Raw genomic sequence first — 21,984 nt, forward strand, 5'->3', positions numbered from 1 at the left:
GTGGCGGATTTTGCGGCCACCGAAAAGGAAGCGGAGTTCTGTGAGGGTAATTAAATTTTAAATACCGTAACGCCGAACGACTTGCGCTGCACTCCATAAGTGCTCGGGCCGTTGAAACAGGAATCGTACCCGTTTGATCATCATTCGGTGGAAAGAACAAAAGGAATGTTTCGAAGCATTGAATCAGCACCGAAGCCATCTAGAATATTGTAAGTATCGATCATCTACCATGGAATATCAATTTCGAATACCTCACACAAATGGGAATAAAACATGTCTTCAACAAGAGTATTTGAGAGCTTCTTGCTCAAAGTTTTGTGTACCACAAAGTCAGCTAACAAAACAAACGAAATGTGTCAAAAGTATTTTAAAGACACCTTTTGTTCTTGCGTCAACATGTGTTTTCTCTAAAGGTTAGTAAAAACTTTGCTGCCAAAATTTTTCCATAGTTGAATTAGATCTGATAATGCATCAAAAGTTGGTCTTTTCCTTTACTGAAATAAAAGAAAGGTGTTTCCCTTACTGAAATAAAATATAATCAAATTTAAAAGCTTAAGTAGATACCTTTTTCATTAAACACTAAACCGAATTTGAAAAAGAAACCCGAATTCTGTACGCCAGTTACGACGGAAAACATTCAGAAAAGGCTTTGTAAAGTATAGTTTAAACAATAATACAAATCTAAAACTTTACCTTTTTACGTGAGGACATGTTTCAATGAAGTTAGCCTCATCTGCTTTCATAATGAACATGAAGAAAAAACTCACTTTATTCTGCAGAAAGCCCGACCGAAAAGCGGATATTATGACAACAAAGTTGACAACTTCGAGAGCGCGCACTATCGACGATGATGCGTGGGTTAGAGGAGATGTTGACGCGTTCCTCGTGTAAAGTAGGCGTTGCAAACTACTCACAGTCACGCCGTAGGAGTTGGAATTTCATTTTCTTCCATCGATTGCCAACGCTCATTCACCGTTTCGATTTCAATGGGTGGAAAAACGTATTTGCGACGAATATTTGCCCTAAGAAATCAACATGTTTCCAATCCAAGTTCTTCGATATACTTACTGATTTTCGTGCTCCAACATGGTAGAGGCCTTCATAACGTCACGCTTCACGACAGGACCGATGCGAATGCCCGAATACTGCGAAGGGAGAGAAAAACAGATGAATTGTGGATTAGAATAAATGGAATCGGCTTCAATGACCAACGATACTGTTCAATAGTAAAAGGTACGGATAAAACGGACGGAACGAAGCCGTCCCCTCCCACCCCTCAAAATTGGGTCTTCTAGTTCCGTCAACCCGCGCACAGCAGACGACAGCCGAACGCATGGTTCAGTGTCGGTGGGGGCACAACTTTAGGCAGCGCACAAATGCACGCTACAGAGATACAGGCTTCGAATAAATTCCATAATATTAATACCAAACACCACTCCGGCCGGCGAACGGGTTCCAGTGGCAGACAGGTCTCGGCGATTAAGAGCACGCCTGCCAAGGCACAGGACAGACGGCGGCAGGCCGCCGAAAAAAAAGACCACTCGGAACAACAGTTGGAACGCATTAAACACGTCCCCGGGGCCTCGCCCCGCGCTGAAGCGAAACACGTGCGCCCGTGATGCCAAGAATGGTCGTAAATTTTGCATCCCATAACCATCAGCATCACTCCTACTTTTGGAAGATTTTAGCGCATCACACAAACAAAACAGAAAGGCAACAGAATAACCATTTTGATGCGTCGTCATTTCCATACCACGCCATACGGAGAGACCTTCGCGGATTGAGACAACAGGACCGCCGCCTTTACCCGGTACCCAGACTGAAGAATGAAATGGGACGAAAGCAGACACGCGGCGAAGGCAAAGAGGGAGTGGAGGGGAAAACCCGAACGAGCAACGCAGACACATTCCTCAGCCTTGACGAAGGGTGCGCTGCTATATGCTCCGTGATCGTTCTGGCTATCTCTCGGCCTCTCCGCCATCGACAGAATGAAACGCAGACGACGACGCTGTTCGTTCGATCCATCGGATTCCAGCATCGAACGAAATAGTGGTCGATCTCGAAAGTTGGAATAATATTTCAATAAATCAATAAACCGAACAGCAGTCGCTACCTCCTCAACCAGGCTAAATGGCTAAAACCAGCGCTGGGTATGTAATGGTTTAGTGCCTCGGAAAACCGTAAGTTCGAGATTTACCCAGAATCAGGATTTACAACCGATGTATTACACTCTTATATTTATGCGGACATTTTTCCTCGAAACAACTCCTGAGGTTATGGAAGAACATAAAAAGAAACAACGAAAATTGTAAATTTTAATCATAAACTTCAGACATTATTTATGCTCTTCACTTTCATGGGATTTTGCTTCAAATTAAAACTGCTTGTGATAAAAATGGTGACCTATACATTAATTCGCATGAAACGTGAAATGTAGCAGAATAAGGCATGCACCCGCTAGTAAACAATGGTGAAAACATTTCAACGCAACGCAGGAATGTCAGATCGAGAAAGTTCGTCAGAGTCATCCGGACGGGTTGCATGCAGCGGACTCCAAATGGTCCGTCTATTGTTCAGCAACTTCCTGCCGCTTGACGCAATCCTGTCAACGCTCGAACGGAACAAAAACTTGCGTGACTCCAAAAGTGGGACGCTGTCAATTGTTTTCCCTCCCTGCTTTCCTCCACCGCAGAGCAACGTGGTCGCGATTGGATGGGAGCTTCACAAACTGTTTCCAACAGTGCACGATCAACAATGATCGCGGCATTTATTCCGCCGCCCCAAATCCCAGCGTCATTCGGTGAAACAAAGCCGCGCTGTAGCACCGAGAGCTGAAGAGTCAGGTCCAAATGCAGATGAGGGTAATTATTATTCCAGCAAACTATGCTAGAAAAGCGCACCCAAACGAGAGGGAGTAAAAAGTGAAACACGAAAGCAGCAACGAGCAACTTCAACTAAGCGTTTGGACTAAGGCTTTGGCGCTTCTGCTGACGGACAATTGTACGAACTACATAGTGACGACTGTGCTGACAACATTTGCCATGGGAATGTACATGACACTTTGTTGCACTGCTCCTTAAACCAATGATTGCCAAACTCGTGAGGAAGGTCGATAATTGAACAACATGATCCAGTAATTACGGCATCTCCTATCGGATGAAACAAGCTTTACACGTGTATTATAATTATCTTGTGATTAGATGAAAATTACTTCTAGAGTGTCATTTATGCCGGCATTGTTTCAATTCTTCAAAGAATGTAACGAAAGCATACGAAATTGGATCATTACACATAGTAACACATTCTAACATCTAGATATTTATTTTTTAACAAAATTATTCGCTACCAAACCAAAGAAGTAATGTTGCCTTAAAATCAAGATTACTGGAACTAAGGTTGGGTCGCCACAGCTTGTCTCACAGTTTGTCCACAGATCATGTCTCTTTACCGTGTTGGTACTGATGACTAAAATAAGCCAATTTTGAGGTAAGAATTGCCGGGAACTGAAGATACACAGATAGGTGTTTTCCTTAAAATTGAAATCAAATAGATTTTCTGATACAGGAATCATATGGTTGGTTGCAGTCGATCCGTATAAATGTGTTTTACATCCTGATTTAGCTGTTTTTCTGTTACAGAATTGAATTCAAACGTTCATTACGAATGTTTGTTTTAGTTATCATAAATTCCAAGATGGGGCTATGTTTATCTGTCAAATCGCTCCACATGAACCAACCTTGGGAGTAACCTTGCTTAAAACGAGAAAAGTATCCATTTTTGTACACATTGTCATTTCTCTCCACGTTAAAAAAATAAAGTGAAATTGGATTCACTATCTTCAGTTGACACTTTTGTATGCTCACAAAATGCAAGTTCAACCTTACTCTTGCTAGTGAAAGAAGTCAGCGTATTTCTCCCTCCCCAGAATCTGCCCAAAGAACGAAGAAGCATTTGCTTCAAGATTGTGAAAGCAAAAAGTAGAACTGAGTAAAAACCCGGCCAGACTATTTCCGCGAACGATCCGCAATCGATATTTAACGCGACACGGACAGTTTTCTCTCCCATTGTCTTTACGGCGATCTCACTCCATAATCATCATCGTCGCGGGAAGGCCGGTGAACAACCCAAGCGTTAAGCCCGCTTCCACGCCACCAATCAACGAAGCGACGATCGGGTGATTAATACAGGAAGTGCCCACGGGGGGAAAAATGATGTGGAGAAACCCGATCGATCGAACAGGATCCACGACAAGACGTTCTTTCCAATGGACCCCTCTGCCGTACCGCTTCCCCCATTTGCCCGAGGGTCCTGACAAATACACTCACACACACACATACAAAACACAGATGACCCGACTAATGATTAGGCCAGCTTTATAATCCCTTAATGGATCTCGGATGTTCGCCGTGGCACCGTCATCACCACCTGACCGGTTCGACAGAATCCAAGATCGCGTTCGAGTCCCGGTCGTCGTCGTCATCGTCGTCGTCGAACGACGATTATCATATTCCAACGGCTATATATGATAGAACGACGTCCGGCCTCGAGTGGACGCACACGCGGCCGAGCACCGGATGTCGCGCCGGAAATGAAAACAGGTTAAATTAAGCAATCGCAGCCAGGGGCATCCCGGCCCGCACGACACACGGGAGCGCGCCAGTACGACCCTCCTTGGTCTTCCGCTCCTTGTTGCTTCGGCACTCTCCAGTCCCCGGGCCAGCCGAGGGTCTGAGTCTATCCTCCTTCCATCCGCTATCGTATAGCTATATTTTCTTATTATTTTCCCATTTCTGTCCGGCGCCAACCCCGCGCTCCGTTTGCTCTTCGGTAAATAATTACCAGGGGCGCGGATTCTTATCGAGATGGAAACACAGCGCCGCACAGAGCAAGCCACTGACCTTGACCGGTTTGAGATTGGAACCCGATCCGGGGCTCGGAAACGGGTTCGCCTGATAGACAAACGAGAAAAGCGAGGTGCGCGACGGTTCAAAGACATCCTTAGAGCTCGATGGAAGGTGAAAATTATACTTGAAGCTACAACAATTTCGACAAACCTCTGCCATGCGAAGGTTTTAATAAGTATCAACGGCAGACAAACAGTATATCAATGGTCCCCCGTTGCATAACGTCCTGTAGCATCCAGCGCCATCGACTTCTGATCCATCCGTGTTCCGATCTCGCCGCTCTACTCAGCAGATTCCGACCACAACAGGTCAACTATCCAACAATGGCCACAAAAAGGGCACGAATGCGTGTCACTTTATGCTGATAAGTTTGTAAGCCGGCACACACATACCTGCTCTGCCCTATGGCTGTTTGAGTGTTTCTGATCATACAATCGCGCGTGTATCCGTGGCGTGGAGAACCCCTACTGCACCGTGGAGCGCAGCGGAGGATAAATTCAACACTTCCTTCATATTTATTCATATCCGCCCGGGCAGAGAGTTGTCTCTATTAGCAACTTCCGCTCGGTTTCAATATTTTATTTATGTGTGCATAATGTATGCATTATTTCTTCCGCGCGACAGCGCACAGTCCCGCGGGTTTCTCCCGGTCCGCCTCCCGGTCACTTCCATAGCTCTTTCAAGCTGTCAAGCATTGTCGATAGCTAGAATAAGGATGCGATACTGAAAGATATAGAAACGGCCCGCAGAATAGCAAAAACATGCACTTCTTTTTAAGGCACGAACTGTTGTAAGGAACATTTGCTAAAGAAATCAAATAAAAGACTAGATACATCGAGGACTCCCTAAATCTTACGAGCAAGCTAACATTGGATCTTTGATTTTGTTGATATGTTGGCTATAAAATATTCCACCGACACAGTTTGCTGCAAATACTAAAGACTGATGTTCTAAAGCTTTAGTTGACTCTAAACAGTGATTTTTGAATGCTTACTCGTCACTTTGTTTAGGTTTGTATTATATATCAGCATATTGTATAGATGATGTACTCTCGCAGAGCTACTATGCATCGAGTTGACTCGGTTTAGCAAGGGCATTTGATAACAGTTGTTAAACAATGACAAGTATATAGAATAGAATGAGAATAACATAGCAGGAGGTAAACTAATGGACTATATATCGCGCCGACTCTGTTGAAGGTGAGTAAATGCAATTGCACTCAAATGCCATCTTGCGCCGCCCCAATGGCCGGAGCGGAAACGAATTGTGCATAACACCGCGCGCCCGGAAGTGGCCGTCACGTATTAGATTATGGTGCTGGGAGTGCGTATGAATAGGCTGTGTTTATTTATTTTTATTTTAGTTTTATTTGCAATGCCCCACTTGCGAAACGAGCGCAAACGAACAAACGGTGACCGTCCATCGTTATGCCGCTCGGTGGAGATTATAGGCCGCTTGGTGCTGGCTGCTGCCGGTTCGTGCACGAGTGAATGCCGCGCTGCTCTCGTCGTTGTTGATGCAAATGGAAAACGGTGCAACAAATGGGACCAGAAAAAAGCGTTTCCCGGATGGACCCCCTTCGATGTAAACATGTATCATTGTGCTGAAGACGCTTCCCCTTTTCCATATCGAGGGGATTCGTGGGATGAATAACATTTGCGAAAACTAATCCGTTGTAATGATATGCAATTTAAGCTTTGAAATAAAATTAGTCTACTAGTTTAAATCAGTCACCCCATGTCATTGCAGATTTTAAGAGTTAAACAATTCTTAGACTCCCAAAAACTAAGAAATCCATCATAATGATATAAAAAAAATGGTGCCTCATCACGTAACGTCCTTCCATCGACACAATTTCATTCATGCCGCTTAACTGACGCCCGATTTTATGAATGAACCTCTCACGGTGCTCATGCAACGAGACCAGTTTCCACTCTTAGGCCTACTCTTCGCGCTTCATCCCTTCAATGTTTCCAACTATAGGCGCACAAACTGCGCCAACCGAGACGCAACCACCAGAGACTAGGTTAGGCAACTTTACTGTGAAGGACAACCCATCCACCGTGGCTGGTGGTGGACGCTGGTAGCAAAAGGCAACAGACCATACCATCGAAAAAAAAAGGAAAAAGAAAAACATGGCAAGAACCATTACCAAAAGGAGACCTCACGCGACGGGAGGAGATGGATAGTTGCGTGGCTCGTTTGTCATTTCTTGCGGACAAACTTGCTGGAAGCTGGACACTCGAAGGCTACGGTTTGCTCATACAAGCGGAGACGATAATTGTGCAGACATGCCGTATGTGTCTGACCAGGATGGCGGAGCAGAGGACTGAAACCGAAGCGCATCAGAAACGCCAATATATGAAATGCATCGAGGAGTATGAAAATGGACCCGATGGACAAGGTGAGGCCGGTCGCGGGATACAGAATAATAAGATAAAAAGTAATAAGCCCCCGAGTGCACGGCTTGGTTGCTTTTTCCATCGGATAAAAATTGGCTCAACATGGCGTGTCGAAGCGTCTCATGATAAAGTGCGATCAAAATGGACAAAAACAACTTTCCCAAAATGAGCAGCACCGTTTATCGCACAGGCACCGCTATTCGCCGCTTGCCGCAAGTGTCCATGTTTGGACGGAAAACGGATACACTCTTAGTACAGGTTTGTTTCAAACAGGAGCTTGGAGAGAGAAGTCTCTCAAAAGTTATTACATCTTATGAAATATTCTATCCAACCTAAAAATATGTGAAACAAAAGGCCAATCCAATAAGATTTACTACAAAAATAATGTAGTTTAATAATCTAATGTAATGATGTGTTTTAAATGACGTTCGAATGTGCTAATACAAGAACGAACATAAGGCCTCTGTTGTATGATGAACAAAAAATTGATCCAATCCGCCTACTTGGATTTGACGTACATTCATTCATTATTTATGAACCATCCAACCACTACTACTACAGCTACTGCTACTATTACTATTTCCAGACTCTAGCAAATCATGGAATGTTGTCTCCCGCTATCGGCTCCTCCTTTCGGTCGAATTCCTCGAATAAGGGAATGACTCCTACGACAAACCATGGGCTTTTCTCCTACGCAACCGGGTTAGGTTAGGTGGAGGGCAGCGAACAACGGAAATGTGGGGCAACCCGGGAGTCTGCTATATATACCGATCCATATTCCCGTCGGCTTCCCTTCGATCTCGTCGTTTATTAATGGTCGGTAGAGACCCCACACCGGTACCCAGGCCAGCTTCTGAGCCGGCGCCGTCCACTCGACGAAGTTTGCCCTGATTCCGATCCCGAGACGTGCGACACAGGACAACATCCCGCGTATCTTTTGACGACAATAAATTGATGACCGTACACTGTACAAGCATCTATCGGCTCGAAAGAAAGGGTGAGACAGGAAGACGTGTAAAGCTTCGTACACAACCATACTGAAGGCGATGTAAATGGGCAGGCAAAAGAACAAAACAACAGACTCCACCACCCAGCACACCCCAACACACCAACGTGGTGTTACGTTCATTCATAATCTCCTACTTGGGTGGACGACAACAACAAGTTTTACGGGCGGAAAACGGGAATCACGTTCCAGTCTGCATCACCCGGGGGTTGCTGACCAAATGAGGAGAACTCCAAAATCAGGTTTAATTTGTAGACGCTTCGAGCAGGCATGAATTATATTTGAAATGCGAGCGATCCTACTATATTGATTGTTGAGAAAATACTTTTTTCTACCTTGCAATGTACCATTGTGTTGAATATTTAATTAACTTGCTTTATGCGGTTGGAACATTTCTGTCATTTGTCGAGTCCTGTACCAACCATATCCATATTATTCGATAGTTCGAACAAAAACAAAATAAAGCAAAGAAAACTTAAGGATTACAAAAAGGATCCAACAGCGTTGACAAGATGTCTAAACCCCAAGTCCAGAAGGTGTTCAAATACCATAAAGTAATTTGGAAAGTCGACGACGTGGGTTCGAATCCCAACAGAGACCGGACCCTCCCCTGTACGAGAGGACTGACTATCCACGTACAACAGGGAAACAAGTCTCGTAAGCCCTTAACGGGCAGGCATGACCAAGAGGTCGTTACGCCAAAAAGAAGAAGAAGAATTTGGAAAGTAGTACAAAATGCTTACAGCTATCCTAAAAAAAATTAAATCTTGCCTAAAATGACACAGAATGAAGCTAGGCTCTTCTGGTATGTCAAAAACAAAACGGGCTTTACTGGAAACTCTCTTGGAGCACACCGGATATTATATTTATCAACATCTGGGATGGTATTATTGAAACCGGACGGAAAGACAAGTGAAATACGAAAAGAAGAACCTACCTCATGTTTGTTTCAAGTTCTATCTCTCTATCGTTTCCTTTTACTACACTTGAGGATGCTTTTGTGTTCTTTGTGTTCCTGTGTTCATTCTTCAAGTGATTAAAATCTTCCTTCTCCAAATGCCTTTTATGTACCTGCCTTATGGCTGTGTCTATTACCAACTATTTACTGTTGACGTACTGAATCAAACATGACCAAACATTTCTTATCGGTTCATAAACGTTTCCAACAAACCACGAATTCGAAACACAAGCAGAACCAAAGTTCACTTCACACCAACAGGGTTGACGTTGACGACTCCGAACCACCCACATCAGCATCTACACAAAGCGATCGAAGATAGAGACCCAGGATGGGTTTCTCCCAAACACCACCAAACCGGAACAGAGAGCGGCAAGCAAACAGCACTTACCAGAAGAGAAAGAATCCCAGGCGGCACCTAATGACGACCACCTTGGGGATGCGCCCTCACTATCCGCCCTAAACGCCGTTGTGCCCACTCCAGGTCCCCATCCTTGTGGTGCTGCCCCTAGGGTCGAGAAACGCACCGCCCACGGAGCTCTCGTACCGTCCGGCAGAAGGAATACTTATCACGGTGTCTGGCCACCCCAATGGACCTGGACCTTCAAGTGGTTCGCTTCCATCTGGTTGCACGCATGAATGTATGTTAATCACGAAAGAAAACCACCGAGAATTTATTTATTTATTTTTTTGTTTTTTTTTTCGACCGCCGTGGAGAAGGAGCTCAACTTTCCGGTTACACCTATTGCCTCCTGAAGTGCAGGAAAGTCCGTCTGCCGGCAACTTCCTGCCAGGGTGGGGAGGGTTTTGCGTCATTTCTGTTTCCTTCACAACGTGGGTGAATAAAGCACGCCGCGTGGCAGTCGCTTATTGCGCATAAATCACGTGAAGCATTCGGAATTTGACGGACTCACAAAAAAAAAATTAACTTGGAAGTATCCATTGTTGCAAGAAGTAAGTGTATCACAAGAAACACACTATCGCTTCTACATAAATTACGTTAGATGGAGGTCAGTTGAAAATGAAACTCATTGTTGGGGACTGTGAGGCAGTATTAAAAATGAAAAAAATTGTTCCAGAATATCCTTAAAATATATGCTGAATTTTTACACTACAATTCCACAGGAAAAACCAATCACAACTGCATGAATGCGTTTTAGTTTTTCAAGGTTTTCAAAATACGAAATTAAAAATTTCGAGACAAAAGAGCATCATCTACTGAATTATATTCATTCAAATAAAAGAATACATTCAAAGCGCTGCGAAACACTTGAAGTTTGCATTTATCGTTACTACTTTATTGCAAGAATGATCCATGACAGAGAGAAACAATTATACCAAACATGTAAAAACTCAAAACAAATATTAAAATTTATGGTAAAGACATTTCATAGAATTTATTGGTAGTGTTGAGCTTGATTGATTTGTTTGTATGGGGCTACAACACACTGTATTTACAACCCGAGACACATGCACTCTGCACACAAACAAAGTCAAACGCACGCATCAACTAGACAAATGCCACCAAGATAGGCAGCGTCGGGCGGGCGGGCGCAAAGGGTCGTACAGTTTGCGCTTCAAATCTTACCAAACTCCCGTAAGGCAAACCGGATATACGCTAGAACGTGCCCGTGGCGCGATCAAGATCGTGATCGTGGAAGAAGTCGACCCACCGCGCTACCAAAGCACTACCGGGGCGTAACGTTCCACTGTACCCACAGCCAGGTTTCCTTCCGGCGTCCCGAGCATAAGGCAAGACGCAGTGCGTGCCGCATCAAATGGAATGAATAAATAAATCCTTCGAGTCCCGGGGTTTTCTTCCCTTTTCATGCCTTATTTCCTTCTTCATCGCGAGTGCCAACACCGCACAAGAAGGGCTGCCGGCGTTCGGCAGGAAGGAAACGAGACTTTACGATTCTTCAACCTAAGCGACGTCTTCGATGAATGGAAACGAAAGATCTGACCAGGGAAAAACAAACCTGGGATAGAAATCGAAAACTCTGCTCGAAGTGGAGATAATTAAAAATAATAATGTTTCATAACGTATGCCAAAAAACCACACACTGTTCCGCAAGTTGTTACTTTCTCGTTACGCAAACCGCTTTCCACCGCCTTCCCCCCGAGCACCCGCACGGAGGACGATGTTTTCCCGTTCACTTTTCGCCCACCCTACACTGCACACTTCGTAGCGAAAGTTACTTCACGTTCCTTCGTTTGCTGTTTTCTTGTTTTAGGTTTTGCTTATTTCACACTCCCAAGATATGAATATGCATGGAAAGGCCTTTGTCGCTTTTCTTCATTTTCCCCCAAGCGCCCCTCGCATCGGAAACAAAAGGGAAGGAAAAATCCACCAGAGGACAACGTTTTTCCCTCACCGACGTCCCTCCCCCCTCAGCTTCGGATACGCCTGTTCACAATTGTTACACGCACACACGCGCACACACACACAGCATCGCCGCCCTCGTCGCCCATTCATAAGTAGGAACGATCGTGGAGAAACGGCGCTCGGCCATTGAATAAAAAGTTTCAAGCCCATTCATAAATAGTCGTGAAAGAAAAACACTGAAACGGGTGGGCAAAGAAAAGCGCACCAACCAACAAAAGCAAAAGCAAAACACAAAAAGGGAGAAGAAAACCATGGTTACGCTACACTGCGCAACCCCACGCGCAAAGACGGGTCGTCGCGCGGTGTTTTCTTATGTTTCCCGACGCCCACCGTCGCCGGCATCCCCCTCCCGGTTCCCCTGGAAGCAGGGGAAGAAAAAACAACCCCTCAGAAACACCGAAACACATCCGTCCGGCAGACGACGACGTCAAGATCGTTACATGCATTAATCAGCCCGGCCAGTGGCCAATATCTGATACGGTGCAACAGAAGAAATACCCGATCAATCTATCTTCCTGACGTAACCGGAAAGAGTAGTCCGAGATACGCGCGGTTGTGTCGGGTTCTGTAAACTGTATTTACCTTCGACGTAACTAGTTCGAATTATTATCACTATATAGATAGATTTTCGTTTTTATTTTCCATTTCCCAAAAAAATCAGTATTGCTAGTGAATCGTAAAATTAGAATTAAAAATCAAAGAATCATAGGAAACAAGGTACATGCTGCAGGAGTATAAAACGCTAAATGAGAGGAGATCAGAACAGAAACACTCAGTTCTGTTTTAAGTGAATAATTCTTTTAGTCAATATTGTTTGAAATCGAACCAGGAGTAAAAATTACAAATTTTGAAGTAACCGCACGTCTCCACAAAGTGTTTAAACCCATTCCAACTATCAGGATGTAAAATTTACGATCCTGGAGAGCTGAAATCATTACGATTTTTAAAAAATATCTTCACCCCCAATTATTTTTTTATAAAATGTCCTTTACAGTGCGTGTTACATAAATATGCTTACATTTCTACTTGTACAACTTTTTTACATGCAACTATCAAGGACGTTTACGTCAATCACACCATCATTGCATGAATTCCGAGGCGCAAAAGAATAAAAAATAATATACATGACCACACGCGTTCCAAACCAACGCAATTAATAAAACGATGAAATGGAAAAGTAGGTTACACAAACCGGTTTTAGGGATTCGTTAAGTTTAACGTCAGTTTTGCGCAGGGCAAGTTGATAAGAATGGACATGTTGGAATTTTTGGAGATGAAAATTATCCTTCGTGAACTCGTGTTTAGCATTAATTGTAAAAATTCTGTTCCTAGTATTTAGTTTTAATACACTTTCAGTTACATTTTCCTTCCCTAACAGAGTGTTTTACAGAATGATTGCAGAGTTATCAAGCATTCCAAAAAACTGCAATCAGACCCCGGAGAAAAACAATAAGGTTGCTTTACATTTATTCATTTATCAAAACGATAACTCCGCAGGTCCCGGGCTAGATTTGCTTTATGCAATCCTTCCGGATGTGCCGAGCTTACGTCGCAGCGAGTCGCAAAAACCGACCAACATAAACGCAGAACAATCGCGAGTGGGTTGCACGAGGTCGTGCGCTTGTGTAGGTACCGAGCGAATGTGGCTGTGTGTGGGCGTCCGCAGTGTTGCGTGGCAACAACGCCCTGTGATGGCTGTCTCTGTATGGCACAGCATCGAATCGAGAGCAGAACCTCAAACAAACAAGCGCAGCCTCTCCGCATCCCGGTGCTCAACCCTCCTGCCTCGCCCGGCTGGTTCAATGTTGGGGGTGGGAGGGTGGTTTCGTTCATTCATGGTTTTTCGATCCAATGGCGCTAGTGTTGGTGTGTGTGTCCCGCGACAGCTGCTCTCTCTCTGCCGCTTGCTCGCTCGCTTACTCGCCTAGGCCCATTCGAAAGACGCGGACAGGGGCCAGCGGGGTGGGTGGGGGATCCATTCACAATCTCTGGCCCGAATGGCGACAGCGCGAACCATATATTTCGCCCTCCTCGCCACCCAGGTTCCTCCGGGGCGATGTGGTGCTCCAACGATCATGTGATACAACCATCTGTAAACTGGCGAGGGTAATTGGCGACAGGGTTGACGGGGGTGGGTTGAACGGGATTGGGGGGAGGGGGGAACTGTATCCAATTACATTCATTGATATTTCATTCAATCCCACCTTCAAACCCACCGTAACCACCACCGACAAACAGGGCGCAGAGTCGCTGACTATGCAACCAAGGCATGGGCGGCTTTCCAACAAAACTCCCATCTACTCCACCCGCCCCCTACCCGTCGAGCTGTCCGGGGGCACCACATGCTGGCGGAATACATACATAACGGTTACATAAGACCCGGACCAGGGTTAGTGCAGCTCCGGGCAGCAGCCGTTTGCCAGCTAAATTAGGCCATTAGTAGCACTCCGAGTGGCCTTTGGCACCGAGCCGGCAACCGAGGACCCCTGGAGAAGCCATTTTGTCGCTGCCAATTTAAAGCAATATGGCTGCTGCCCGTTTTTTTTTTTTTTTGTTTGGGGCAAAATTTTGACCGGCCACATACCAGCAGAGGCCAATTTGCGGCAGTACAGCAGTTCGCTTGTATAGACCAAGCACGGATATTACGAGTTTTGGATTGTACGCTAAAAACGCTACCTTGCTGTCACTTGGGAAACAGTTCCGATAGACAACTCCGACAAGAAATGACAAATAAACTTTAAACTAGTACTAACAGAAAATTACTCTTTAGAACACTCTTCGCCAACATTGTGGCTAAAATCATTGGATAGCATAAACTAAGCGCAGAATTATCAAAAATAAATAGATGAAATAAGGTCACTTTAGATTTTCTTCTATTGAGTCTGGCTGGGACTGAGATTTTTCAAGTATGAGAAAATATTTACCGCGTCCACGATGCTTTGTAAAACATTCTCTTCTTTTGTGTGTAGGATATGTTTATGTATAGCATATGTACCCGTGTTTATCTGCTTTTTATTATTCGCCCAATGAGAGATGAAACAGAATTCAGTTAAAAGTTGTGAAATAACTTACGAAAATCGGTTTCAGCCGGGATTATAGCAAATCTATACAAAGAAATATATCAACGAATTTTCCTCCAAAAATTAAGCAAGAAGAGTCTCCTGATCCGTTCATCAACTATTCGCGGACTTACGCAACGAACCTCCGAATGGTGGGGGTTCAAAACTTGCAAACTTTGTTGAATATCTTTGGTGGGAAAATGTCTTCTTCCACGACAGATTCTTCCACGCGATAGCGCGAGAAAATAAAGCAAAAAGCCAGCATCGTCCGTTCACCCCCGCTCCGATGATGCACCGGGCCGGGTTGACCAAGAAGTTCGCTGGAGCCAGACTGGCCCGGGAATGGAACTACGGCTGGCTCCTCCATGGAATATTTGAGCGAGAGCGTAAGGGCGCACGTTATTATCATCATTATGTTGTTCAGTTTCGTTGCCTCTTTCCGCCGACTTACGATCACGACCGCGTCCGGGTAAGCCCCGTATGACTGGAATGCGAATGGAATGCGTGTGAGGTCGGCACTTTGAGGGTTCGGGTTTTGGGGGATGTACAACGAACGCAACGAGATCGTGAGTGCTTTGCAATTCGGTTCGAAGACCACATTCTCTTACGCCAAGCAGACAAAGTAACACTGGGGTCAGCGGAGCTCGCGGGATGGGCTTCTGGCACATTCCTGGAGTGGCACAGCGTGGGAGCTTAAATCCGTTCCGGGCTCGGACTGGAATGTGGCGGGCTTTTGCGAGGGACGATCACATTGGCGCAATTAACACGCAGTCTTTCCAAGTCTGGAGCTGGCGGTAAGCTACCAACTGCGAAGGTGTATCGTGATCTGTCACCCTCCCGCATGCCAATACAAAGCGGGCGCGAGCAGCCTACATCCGGGCGACACACACTCGCAGCACGACAAAGGGGGAACTTATGACACGACTGTACCGTTGGCGGAGGGCGCTTGTTGGCCAGGATCGGGAGGCTTGCGATCAGCGATCGAACAATCTCTACCGTGCGTGGGTGGAACCGCGAACCGGGACGGAGTGTAAAGGGAGTAATTCTAGGATCGCGCATGGGTGTGATTGATACGTCTCGCGTTACGATCGCCAACCTGTCACAGTCACCGAGTGGGTGACAGGTGGTTTCCACTTTCGGCACGCCATGCCACGGCGTCGAAGGAAGTCGACCCCCGTTCGGGTTTGGATGACCATAATTCGACACCGTCGAGCTCGAAACGGTCACCTGGACAGGTTACGTTCGGCACCACACGGTCACCACTCGACAGACATGCCAGTGACACGTGAACAGCGGCAGGTTTATAGAGTTAGGCCGCACTTTGGCGTACGGGGAAGGAGGAAGAAGATGATACTCGCCGCTTGAGTTATGTTGATTACATTCGACGACAATCCCACACTGAAGCCTCTGCCATCGGAGCAACTACAACGTACAAGCCGCGTAGGTTGACATCCCTTTATCGATGCATTACGTGGCAATACATTTGGTAGGAATAACGATCGCAATTTAAACGTAATACTAAATGTCATGGAAAATAAAAACAAATAAAGGGTGTTCCCGAAAGTATAGGCACGATTTAAAAGCTAGGTAAAAAATAAAACCTGTTCCAGGAACTGAATTTTTGTTTCATAAATTGTTTTTGGGTTCTGTTCTGGACTATTTGTGAAAAAAAAAAATTTGAAAAATTTTATCGAATGCTAATCACCGCACTTTTGATCTTTCGCCTCCGATATGACTCAGCACAGACTTGTCGAGAACGGTTTTCGACACTTTTGAACGGTTTTACAGTTTTTTTGAAAACTGTCGATGTTTTCCGCAGCTTTAACATGTTTTCTCAAGTGTGCCTTCGTTAGCGCCCAAAATATCTCAATTGGTCTGGTCTTGGCCGACTCATAGTCGAGCTGATGAATGAGGATTGGCCGCACAGCAGCTTGTCGTACAGCTTTCGGGCCCGATATTTAACGCATGCGACCTGATTTGCCCTCCCTTTCGATTTCTTTTGGATTTTATACGATTTTAAATTCAATCTTGCCTTTGCACATTGGACGTTACTTTTTGAGGTACCCATTTGTTGAGCTACTAGTACATCGCGAATGGAACTTTACTATTTTTGCTTGAATGCTTTTGCTCTTTCCCGGTTCAACTGTTGGTCGATAGGACCAGGTTTTTGACCACTTTTCGGCGTATCATCGAAGCCGGACACCTCCCGAAACTTTTGGATGGCGATTCGTACGGCTCCGATACTCACACCTACCGATTTTGCTAATTGTCTTAGCGAAATGTTAGGAGTCGAGCACCATTTGTGCAGAACGCTTTTGCGCTTTTTAACAGAAATGCCTCGCATTTTAACAGAAACGGTTGAAAAAATAGTTTCGATGCACTATCTAGTAGGTTTGAATATAAACAATCAAACACCCAAAGAATCAACTATTTGGCGTCATTCGTTTTCCAAAAACGCAATTTAGAAATCATGCTTATACTTCCGGGGACACCCTTTATTCCAGATGATGATCTGTATAACGAAGGACCATAGTAATAATTTCATTGATAAAAAATCCTTATTGGTTTTCCAGTAGAAGTATAAAATGTACACCAAGCTTACGAATTAGTTGAGAGAGTTATAAACAATTAAAAAAATCAGTACCAGCGACTTGTTAAAATCCCACATCCTACAACGTGAATGATGAGACAACGTGGATACAAATGGACCCCGGACGGAGTCCTTGCATACTTTTTGTGAGCGATTTGGAGTTAAGGGAAATTATTTACATACAATTAAAGTTTGTATTTATAACATATTTGTAAATTGCAAAAGTCAACTTAAACGTCTAGCGAACCGATAATGATGTTTCACGGAAAACTGATCTTAAGAAGCGATTACAATTGAGAAGTTACGCTTTTCGACGTAACAACAGAATATGAGATATTCACTCACTTCTTCTAGTTCCTCTTATGTTAGATATTAGCTAACGAACCACCGAACGATTTAACGAAAAAGAATTGCATTTCTCTAAGGTAGTAAAGACTCGTTCACATTGCATCCTTCCATCATAACGAGGCGAAACCCAGCGGCTCTCCAACTGCAACACCACGAGAGATACCCAAATCATACATTCCGCCAGCGTCCAGTCAAGGTGTTGCGAGTGGCTGTAAATCTCGGCGGCAACCACAATTGGCCACGATCCGTTCACGATCGAGACCGGAGAATGGCTCCGACGATTCGGCACAACAACCCGGTAATGAGCGCCGATCCGGTAAGGATTTGCGCACGTACGGCATCATAATCAACTGCAGTGGCCATTGCTGCAGCTTTGGAGGTAATTCGAGCCGTACGTTTTGGTGCTTCAAAGTGCTCCTCCTCCTCCTCCGTGAACCACAATGACATTGGGCAGGCGGCGGACGGATGGACGGACGGATAAGCTGCATGCAGTTACCGGTTTCGAAACGGTTCGAAAGTTTGACTCTTTATGGCGTTGACGTGACGACTCGATAGCAGCGAATGGGAGTGGCCCCACGGGGACGCGGATGCGAGGGTTGCATCACGGTCGTCGTGGAGTGCAAGGGCACTACTGAAAGCTGCAATGTTGCAGACGTGACCAGCGTCGACGAGGTTCGGCGTCGCCAGCACGGTCCATTCAATGTCCTGGTAGAACGGAATGGAGGTGCGGCAAGGAAAATAAAGGGGAAAGGGAAGGCTTGGATTCATTTTATTTTTGTTTTACTGCGCCTAGAATGACATTATTATTAAGCACCTTCAGTCCGGGAGTGGTACGAGCGCGATTCGAATGCACTTTACATTTAAGCCTTGACATTCTTCCTCGTTATTACCGCCGCATATGAGGAAGCGGTGTGGAAAGGGCATAGAGGGGAAGACAGGGGGGCGCAAATGTAAAATTACTTTCAATCCCGTTCGGAATGAACTGTGATTGATGCGAATTACAATGTTTTACCACATCGGAAGACCCACGCTGGGGTTGGACCTCGTTCCGGTTGTACCAGTTACTTCAGATGATCGTTCTCTTTTACGGCAATAATACTTCAAAATGGTCGATATAATCATTTGGAATGGCATTAGCAATCGACATATTGTTTACCACGCGTTCAACAGCTATACCGTGGACAATTACGGGTTTAAATGGTTGTTATCCCAAGAATTAAGGGATACACATTACTATGTAGTCCACAAAGTTCATCGTTTTGATGGATTCAGCTCTGCCTAGAATCTACTCATTCATAAGGAGATATATAAAGAACCCGGAGGCTGGGAACTATACAGAATTAGTTCCATGATAGCCATCCGGAATATTACCAAATTCTGATGAGTTTCTTAGCAATTGGAATTAATTATGTGACACAGAACATAGGTGTAATCCTTGAAAAAAAGCTGTGATTATACGTATTCTATAAAGAACTAAATGATGATACACATAGAATGTTTGAAAATTTTCTCAAGAAATGCGTTCAGCGAACTCTTTTTGGATTAGATTTCAGGGTACGCCCAGTTCATACCGATGGTCGCCACGAATATAATGTTCAACCATTTTGGAACGATATTTAAGGGTACTATACTCAGTATATCGCTTTTATCTTATCGACTGACTTCCTTTTATACTTGTGCTAATTGTAAACAGAGGAATCAAAAGTAGGGAATAGGACTGTAGGAACAGTTGCTTGACGACTTTAAAACTGGGAACTGGGTTGACAAATTTCTGTTTAGATGTGGCCATTCCTTCTGAAGCAAATACCGTCTCTTTGGAAAATTTGATATTCAACATATTCATAACAATAAATGTCCGATGCTTGTGCTTGGAGTTGGTTGTTTTCAAACTATACATAGATGAAGCTCTCTGTACACAATATGGTTTATAGATTTGGCGAAACAGTGAGTTTCAACTTTTAATTTTACTATATCTTCAAAACCATGTGCAAAGAAAAGTTCCTCCAATTATCTTATTCACTATACTTCTATTGAAAAGAAAAAAGCAGGACCACCTTGTCGACATTCCGATACCCTAGCCGACACGATTGGGTAGGTTTGTACACAAAGAAAGCACCAACTACTGAAGGCATTCATGGCGGAGACCTGTGCCAAAGTCGCTACGCACCAAATGGAACGCCTCAAAGCACGACGTTCTATCCATCGCCCACTTTCCCACACAATTGCGCACCAGGCAGGAAATCGGCGGAGCAAAAAAGTTCCCGCGAAGCCCCATAACCAAACCCCTTGGCCAGGGGCCAACTATCCCGCGCAATCGACACTCTCCTCTACCCTATCCCGCACGGCAAAGTTCCAGAACGATGGCTAGGTTCTCACTTCTTCGTAACCATAACCGCGACCTGACAAAAAGCATTCGTTCTGCGTACGGATATAGGAAATGCTCCCGAGCGGAACTGGCAACTGTCCAGCGGACAGGGAAGAAGCAGAATACACCAACAGCAAGGCCCGGAAAGAAAAACCAACACGGTGGAATCTTCCCTGTTTCCACCGACCGGTGAATGACCACGAATGGAAGGGATCGAATGGGACTGAGTCGTCGCCGTTATGCTGATGCCCGCCACCCATCCATCCCCTCGTCTCCGTTTCACTTCGGTTGATCTCCTCCGCTCCGCCGATCTCCAAACCCGTCCTCCGTATAGAGCAGTGTTTGCTCCATTCATAAAACGGACCAACCCAACCAGACTCCGATGATGCCGGGACGGCGGATGGGCCACGGCAGCAACTAGAGTGTGACGCCGGTAAGAGCTCACCCCTGTATAGTGTCAACCCCCCGTTCGAAATGGTCAACGCAAAAAAAAAAACCAGAAAGCCCATTCCACCGGGGAATTGCGTTCTTTCCAAGTTCCATTCATAAACGGAAGAGCCGCCTCGCGTCCCAAGTCGTAAATAATTCGCAGTCCGTCCTTTTACGGGTGGGGCAGGTTCATAGTTAGAAGCGAATTTTCGAGCAAAAACACAAATGGAGAACAACAAGTAAACATGGGAGAAAACAAATCTTTAATCTTTACCATCAATCCACAAAAGTTTGACAAAAATGCGACAACCCTCTTGGCCACTCTCGTTTCACACGATCTAAATTCTTGGGTTTAAAAATGACATCGTTCCCGGGTGGAAAAATTCGTACAACAAGTCGGTATGAACCACATTGGAAACCCGCAACCACTGACACAGTTCCGGTGATCAGATAAAAGCAACAATGAAACGATCACGACAACATCCACCGTTTGACGTGGACCGTCGAAGACGATAAGAGAGAGAGGCACGCCCGTTCAGTAAACTTTCGCACCGGTGTCGTAAAAGTGAAGATTTTCCGCATAACTAAACGGGGAAAACATGTTTGTGACCGGTCCGCGGATGGAAACCGTTTCTCCAACCGAATAAAACAGCGCGGTCCGCCAAGAGGGAGAAGCTAAAATCGGCAATCTAGGACACACCGCACCGCAGTATCGTTTCCTCGATACTTTTTCGTGAATGAAACTTACACCCCTCTTACCTTCATTCATGGCAGCATGGAACATAAACCCGGCCAGCGAGCCCTTTTTCGCCCCTACCGAGAGATCTGGATCGATCCCGGGGCGCAAATATGGCGACGAAACTGCATCACCGCAATGCTGTCGCGTAAGCGATTCCCGTTCATCGGGAAAGTGGGACTTACGGCGGCTTGAGGGGGAGGCGGTGTGCATACTACCTCCCTTCCCCAGGGGTAACCCCTTGTATGCGGACTCATTCATGCTTCTTCTCGCTTCTTATCGACGCAAGCCGAAAAAAGAAAACCACAACCTTGTTGATGGTAACGTGTTTCGAAGCCGTTCATCGTCGTTCGTTTGCGCTGCACTTTTCCTCCGGCTTTTATGCAACCAAACGAGACCATGGGAGAGGGGATGGAGAGGGGGGGGGGGGTTGGACTCCGAAGGCGATGCATTTCATTCAGCAAAACAATCCAACCGCCACTCCACCGCGCAGACCGCAACATTCGCAAACCGCCTGATTGTACCCGGGGGCCACTTGGCAACTTGTCGCTAGGATGGGGCTGCTTCACCAGAAGACGTAAGGCCAGTGAAAAGTACGTGGATTGAAAAGTGCCAGGAAGCAATCTCTTGGTGGAAAAAGTAACACTGTACAATAATAAAATGTTGTACAACTGTTTATAAAATAAATCCAAACCGAAACCGGATCCTGTCCTGTACAAGAGAACCGACTATCCACGCCAATAAAGGGAAAAAAGTCTAGTAAGTACTGCCTGAGTGGGCATGACCGAAAACAGTCGTAAA

The 21,984-nt window shown here is 45.3% G+C and overlaps 1 protein-coding gene across 1 annotated transcript in view; it reads right to left on the reverse strand.

Annotated features, from left to right (window-relative positions):
* LOC131282013 (eukaryotic translation initiation factor 5B) overlaps positions 1-21,984 on the reverse strand; it is a 70,328-nt gene that overhangs the window by 37,400 nt on the left and 10,944 nt on the right. Inside the window, exon 4 of the mRNA XM_058311395.1 lies at positions 1,069-1,145. Within this exon, the coding sequence (XP_058167378.1) occupies positions 1,069-1,145 (77 nt within the window). The remainder of the gene's footprint in view (positions 1-1,068; positions 1,146-21,984) is intronic.

This window comes from Anopheles ziemanni, chromosome 2 (genome assembly GCF_943734765.1).
Source record: "Anopheles ziemanni chromosome 2, idAnoZiCoDA_A2_x.2, whole genome shotgun sequence".
Taxonomy (NCBI): Eukaryota; Metazoa; Arthropoda; class Insecta; order Diptera; family Culicidae; genus Anopheles; species Anopheles ziemanni.